This window comes from Opisthocomus hoazin, chromosome 3, assembly GCF_030867145.1.
Source record: "Opisthocomus hoazin isolate bOpiHoa1 chromosome 3, bOpiHoa1.hap1, whole genome shotgun sequence".
NCBI classification, from domain to species: domain Eukaryota; kingdom Metazoa; phylum Chordata; class Aves; order Opisthocomiformes; family Opisthocomidae; genus Opisthocomus; species Opisthocomus hoazin.
In genome coordinates, this window is record NC_134416.1 from 48,637,711 (window position 1) to 48,644,296 (window position 6,586).

The 6,586-nt window shown below is 41.9% G+C and overlaps 1 protein-coding gene across 3 annotated transcripts; it reads right to left on the minus strand.

The window, feature by feature from the left end:
- Window positions 1–364: 364 nt before the first annotated feature.
- Window positions 365–3,863, minus strand: PPDPFL (pancreatic progenitor cell differentiation and proliferation factor like). 3 transcript variants are annotated; one of them, XM_075416182.1, is made up of 5 exons: window positions 3,757–3,863; window positions 3,569–3,651; window positions 2,537–2,626; window positions 2,346–2,445; window positions 365–1,914 (listed from the first exon to the last, which is right to left on the minus strand). In XM_075416182.1, exons 2-5 carry the CDS (start codon window positions 3,621–3,623, stop codon window positions 1,902–1,904), a joined length of 258 nt encoding a protein of 85 aa, XP_075272297.1. In that variant the 5' UTR covers window positions 3,624–3,651; window positions 3,757–3,863; the 3' UTR covers window positions 365–1,901. The 3 variants fall into 3 exon arrangements, with proteins under 3 accessions (XP_075272297.1, XP_075272298.1, XP_075272296.1); XM_075416183.1 differs by having other exon boundaries at window positions 3,569–3,672; window positions 3,757–3,847; XM_075416181.1 differs by having other exon boundaries at window positions 3,569–3,822.
- Between the last annotated feature and the right edge of the window lie 2,723 nt (window positions 3,864–6,586).

Consider the following 6,586-nt stretch of genomic DNA (forward strand, 5'->3'; position numbering starts at 1 on the left):
TGAAACAGGTTGCCCAGGGAAGCAGTGGAGTCGCAGTCCCTGGAGGTGTTCAAAAAACATGTAGATATGGCACTTCAGGACATGGTTTAGTAGGCATGGTGGTGCTGGATTGACAATTGGACTTGATGACCTTAGAGGTCTTTTCTAACTTTAACAACTCTATGTTTCCTTTTCCACCTCACATCAGTCTTTGAAGTGGCTAAAGGAAGAATGTGACACACCCTCCCCACCCTCAAATCTTCTGTGAAATGTTATTAATATTTCACATAAAAAAACCCCACATCCCAAAATGACATACCAACTGCTGTACAGGCAACACTGAACATTAGTTTCTTACTTGACACCAAATACAAGTCACACCAAATACTGATTAAATCTTTATTAATAAAATATCTTAGTATAAAAATAGAATAGTTTATTCTGTACACTTAGAAAATGGACAAAGACAAAACAATTCAGCAGCAGTAATGTATTTAACAAGCCAATTCAAAGATTCCTGAAACTATGTTTTCAGAATTGTGCTCTTTCCTGTTATGTGCCGTGCATTTCTTGTCTCTACCAAAACTGTAAGCTTCCTGAAGCAATCACTTCATACACTTCGGAGTCCTATGCATAACCATGACAACTATTAACCTATAATGAAAAATGTTGGCTGTATTAATGCTTGCTATTATTAGTTCATCCAGTGATGGACAAAGGTCAGGTAGGTTTAGGGACAGCACAGCACATCAAGAAGTTGCATAGATAAACTTATAGAAATGATGTCATACAACTAAACACTAGTTATTTTCTACAACCTCTCATGCATTTCAGCCATACCCAGTAGAATAAACAATCTGGTGTACTGCTTTGCAATGCTGAAGACCAAATGGAGCTATGTTACATTATCTTTCAAGAGCATGAACCATAACAAAGGTAGACTTTGTTAATAACATTAATGCAATTACTTTGAGTTGAACACTTTGTCAGCTCTAGCACATAGTAACTAAGCTGACAGCAGTGAATATTGATAGGGTTATTCACTTGAGAAAAAGTAGCTCTTTAAGCTACAGCAAAGCAGATGAGAATAACCTAAAAGTAAAACAGAGCTAAGAGTATCAATTCTGTTCAAGATTGCTCTTCAGCCTGGAAGACGTCAATGTCCGCTAGGATTACTGTTTCTTTGTCTCTCTCTTCTATTCTGTCCTCAAACATCAACATGTGTAGATATGAATGAAAGTTGTACCTGGCTATTTCAGGCTAGGATCTACACAACCTGCTTGAACAAAGAGACCAAACTGATTACTGTTCCTTTGTATAACTGGGCTTTCTAAAAGCAAAGCTATTAACAAGCACTCATGTAAACTTACTCCCTGTAACTGGTACACAAATACTTGATATAAAACATGGACCATAGAGCAGTCCTACTCTTTGACTACATATCTGAACCTTGTTTATATGAGTGTGGCTACCTATAGAGCTGATATCTTAACAGGTAAAACTTAACAGTAGCACCTATTGCTAAGTCATTCAATACACATGCTTCTCCTAAACCTACAATATCTTACTTATACGGTCATTTTTCTCTAACTACCTAAGGAAGTCATCAGGATATTTAATCCAGGTAACTTCCATTAAAGACACATCTCAAGTTATAGCAACTCTGCAGTGAACAACGTAGGCCATTAAAGACATCTCAAGTTATAGCAGCTCTGTAGTGAACAACATAGGCCATGGACATTGTCCATTAAACAATATCATTTAAGCTACTGACAGATATTTTGAACATACACTTTTCCACTCTCCTAAAGGTTTTGTTTTCGTCTTGCAGCTGAACCCAGACATTAGGAAGATCCCAAGACTCTTGGAAAAACAAGTCTGTACATAGCATCTCAGTCAGTAATGTCAGCATACTGTCCTCCTCAACTGTTGGCACTGCAGAAATATATATAAAAAAGATTGTAAGTAGAATTATCATTATATCTTTCCCTCAAAAATATTTATCTGCCAAAGTATTTTTGAATGCATTCATATCAGCTTTTTAACATAAAGTAAAATAGGTAAACTGCATAAATGTGTGTGCAAATGCTATAGGTAGAGGATTAAGTAAACATCACTACAAATGTAGAACAGTAATAGTCACTAGCACCTGCTTAATGGGAAGTAACATACAAGTTCATTTGTTGAAATGAAAACATGGGAAGCTTCTATAGCCATAGACTTGCAGTATCTCTTCTTTAAGTCACCAAAATAGCATTGCACCCCCCAGATTGTTTTAGCTGATCATAACTTGTTTAGTAACACTTTTAACACAAGGAAAAATGGAATGAGTAAGTTCTCCTCATCACTGCAAGAACAGGACTCACCTGCTTGCTGATAGTCTTTTTCTGCCAACAGTTGGCGGAGATGGTTCGCTATGGAAAAAGCTTTTTATCCACCAACATTTATCAATTATTGCAGGTAACCCTGCAAAAAGGGAAAAAGCCCACAGCATTAGACTCCGCCTGAACAACAAACAGGCAAAACCAGAAAACTGTTTGAAAGAAGGGAACAATACCATGAAATGCTTTGTCCTGGTCTGTAGTGTTCACAGCATCCGAACAGCAGGAGGAGCTGGAACAAACACTGGATTCCGAGTTTTTTCTTGCTGTTCATGGAGAACAGAGACATATATAATGAAACCAATGCTTCGAATGACTACACTATTTGTATGCCAAGACCTGCTGCTATCTTGGATAAAGTAGCCTAAAAGGTAAGTTTACTTAGCTACAAAGTATAACGTCTATGTTTTATACACCATTCTACTACAGCTGTTCATCTAAAAACTATTATAAAAGTTGATCTCTCCGTCTATCTACTCTTAAAAGCACACTGAGACCCATTTGCGTAACTTTCACCAAAATCAGTGACAAATCTTATGATCACGTACACCTTGCAATCAAAACAGAGGAGTATATTCTTGAATATTCAAGTGCAAAACAACCTAAATGTTACGCTTTCCACTGCGATACAACTAAGTATGATACTCTCACCACAGTGTCCACTCTGTATAAAGGGATCCTAATACACCAGACACAGTCTCAGAGCAGTGGCTATTTCACATATTTAGAAACAAAAATGTGAGTTGATTTTGTGTCCTTCCTAAGCCCGCAAAGTAAATATGAAATGCAGTCAGAAGCCAGTAATCACTGGGCTAACACTTTCCCTATGTCATGTTTTGCAATTAAAAAAAAAAAAAAAAAATCTGTATGCCTAATGAACAATTCTAAATAAGAAAACAAAAGGTAGATGAACAACCAGAAGCAGATGCTCATTAAAACTGAAGTTTCTTGACATAATGAAATACAATGAATTATAAAATAACAAAAAACTCCCCAAGCAATTAAAAGCTACCAGGCAAAGACGGCCTTTTGCCTGCAGCTCATCCAGACACCACCTGAAACACGTTCTGACTCTTCCCGAGTGGCGACAACCCGGACATCTCCCCAGGAGGGTCTCGGGGGGCTCAGTCTCCCTCCTCCAGCAGAGCCCCCCCGGCCGGGGGGGGGGAAGGGGGGGAGGCACCTCCCGGCCCCCGCCGAGCACTTACTTCTGTAGTACTGGTTCTTGGCCAGGAGGCAGCCGGCCGAGGGTACCGAGGCCATGGGGAAGCCGCCGTTCTCCGGAAGGAGCCTGCGGGGGGAACGACGCGCGCTGCCGGGGGAGGGGAGGGGAGGGGGCCGAGCCCGGCGGCGGAGAGTGGCCCGCGGCCCCCCGGTCCCTGCCCCGACCACTCACCTGCGGGACCGCAGCCGCCGGGGGGAGGAACAGGACGGCTCTCCCGCCGCAGCCGGTCCCGTCGGCACCCCGGGTAGCACCTATATGGGCCGCGGCGGGGGGCCCGCCCCGCGGGCGGTGGGGCGGGACGGGCCGGGACGGAGCCGGCCCCCGGCACGCTGCCGCCCCCAAGTCCCCGTCCCGGTCCCCCTTCCCTGGTGTCGTCTGCGAGCGGGGGCCGGCGGCTGCTGCGCTGGTTGGTCGCTGCCCGCCCCGCGGGGCAGGGGAGGAGGGCGGTGGGCAGGCGAGTCCCTGTTGCAGGAGAGATTTTAGCTTTGTTTGTAAATATGCGCGTTACTATGCGCACACACTAGAAAAAGTGAAGTCAAAGGGATGTTCCCCACTCTCACCAGCGACAAGTGAAACCCGCGGTCGTCTAAAGCCTCGGCAAAGTTAGAGCTAATTCCCAAACAGGGCAAAGAGAAAGTTTTTTTCTTCCCGTAGATAACTGCACGACTCTCTCTAAATTGTTGTAACCCTATCTCACGGCAAAACTTGTCCTAAAATGTGTTACCTCTCCTCTCAGAGTTATCAACAGAAAAAAGTAACAAACAATTTTGGCTATTTGAACTGCTCCTGCTCCACAGGCAATGTTTTATCATCGTTTTTCATGGCAGGAGTTGTGGGCAAGAACACAGCTGTGTGGTTTGTGATACTGTGTTACTGCAACGTATCTGACTGCCTGAGTAGTGTGTCCTATCTCAAACGATCAGGACATAGTTCGTAATAGCTCCTAGAGCATTTGTAAGGATGCAAAGCAAACTGCAGGGAGACTGCCTGTAAAATAATGCCCGTACAGCCATTGTAACAGATAAGCATAGTATATTTTCCTGGGCCTTTTTATTGACCCGCTCTCAGAGTCTTGACAACATGGTGGTCTTTCCCAAACAATACTTGAAGGCTCACCTTGGTGAAATTTGCAAGGCTGACACAGAAAATAGAAAGCACCGGCACCAGTTACTCCATATGTTTATCTTGTCATGTAAAAAAAGCACTACAAGAGCCCAGATGTTTTGATACTCCGTTCACAGTGTGTGTCCCTACCCACCATAGCTCATTCTATCAGTCACCACTTTTCCTGTCTTAATAACGAATTTCCATTTTGAGGCCTGTTCTATTTGCGGGCAATAAACTTCTGAACCACCCCACTTGTTTTTTTCACTGTAAATGAGCTCACACAGGGCACTCTGCTGACTTGTCAGATCCATTCCTGAAAGGAGGGAAGCTGCGTCCCAGCAAGCCGTAGGAAGTGTTCCTCTCAGGCCATGAGGGCAGACATTTGTTGTGACATCACTGTGTCCTAGGCAGATATCCTTTATGGTATCTGCCATTCTTTTTCAGCTTTAAGATCCTGTTTTAACCTACTCATAAGTCTGTCAAGACCATTGCTTTGTCAGAAAACTGTTTAGGCTCTAACACGCCCACAGTCTACGCATTGTAATCGGTAAGAAAGCAGACATAAGTGGTTCTCTTGTGATCCACATGAATATCTGTTCATGTTGGAGCCATGCCAAAACACTCTGGAGCTGGGGAGCACCAGGTCTGTGAAACTTTAAATAGCTTCGCTACTGCATGCGTGTTATTTTCCTATATCATTCACCATTTTTTTCTGGAGCCCTGTTTCATGCATTGCACTGGAATAGAAAGTACTTATTTAATGAGAAGTTTTCCATTGTTTCTCCCACTCGACCTGGCATTTTGTCCTATCTATTGTGTTTTCTTCAAGTCACGCTCTGAATACAGAACTACATATTTTGTCAGTGTTTTTTCTTCCGTGGTTATTTTGACAGAGTGCCTCAAAAATGCTAGCACATTCGTTTTCAAGCATTGTTACAAAACAAGGCATGCTATTATCTTCAGTTAACAAGTGGGAATTCTGAGATGCAAAGGAGGTAAGATAGAAGAAAACACAAAGCTTAGATGCCTCATATGAGAGAAGTCTAGGACTTTATTTTTTTGTAGCTATTTAGCACTACGCCACACTTCATTTACCCGCTTACGGTTCTCATTCACTTCAGATCCAGATTTAAGTATTCATGAAGTTGATAAATCAGATTCTCATCAGACATGGGAAAAATCAGTCAGTGGCCACCTATGATAGATGTAAGTAATTCGCATAGCATCAATTACACACTCAGGGACAAGGTTATAACTTAGTTTTCAAGACAGAATTGAATTGCCTTAACCACTGACCTGTTCTTTTCTCCCTGGAAGGCTTTGCTGCATTCACTACTCACTTTCCAACTTCTGTCACAAACATGGAAGAAGTCCTCCTAAATGCAGTCTATAATCTATTTAACTTCACAAACTCAGTTCACATCCATACTTCCTGCCAAAAGAGGCAGAGGCCCTATAAAATAAATAGTACATAATCCCCAAGTTTATAAAAATTCATTTACAGAAGGAAATCTTTCAGCCGACTTTCAGCCTTTTGACTGACTGATATTGTGACCTTAACAACAGTATTTGTTCAACATTTGTGTAAGCATAACTATGAAATGGACAAAACACTGAATTATATGTCATCCCATGAATCATGAATACTTATCAAAAGTATGACTTACTTTTTAAAATGAAATGAGTATAATCCACTCAATGAATGAATCTCCCACCTAATCCTGCCAGGATTACCTGGTATAACTCTTTTTTAGACATTAAAACACCTCAGTCACAACAGCAAAAGCTTCACCTTGAAGATGACCTGTTAATTATTCACTAGACAATGTTTATCTAATAAACTTCACTACTCTTTCAATTCTTAGAATAACTGTGAGCATGACGCCAATCTTTC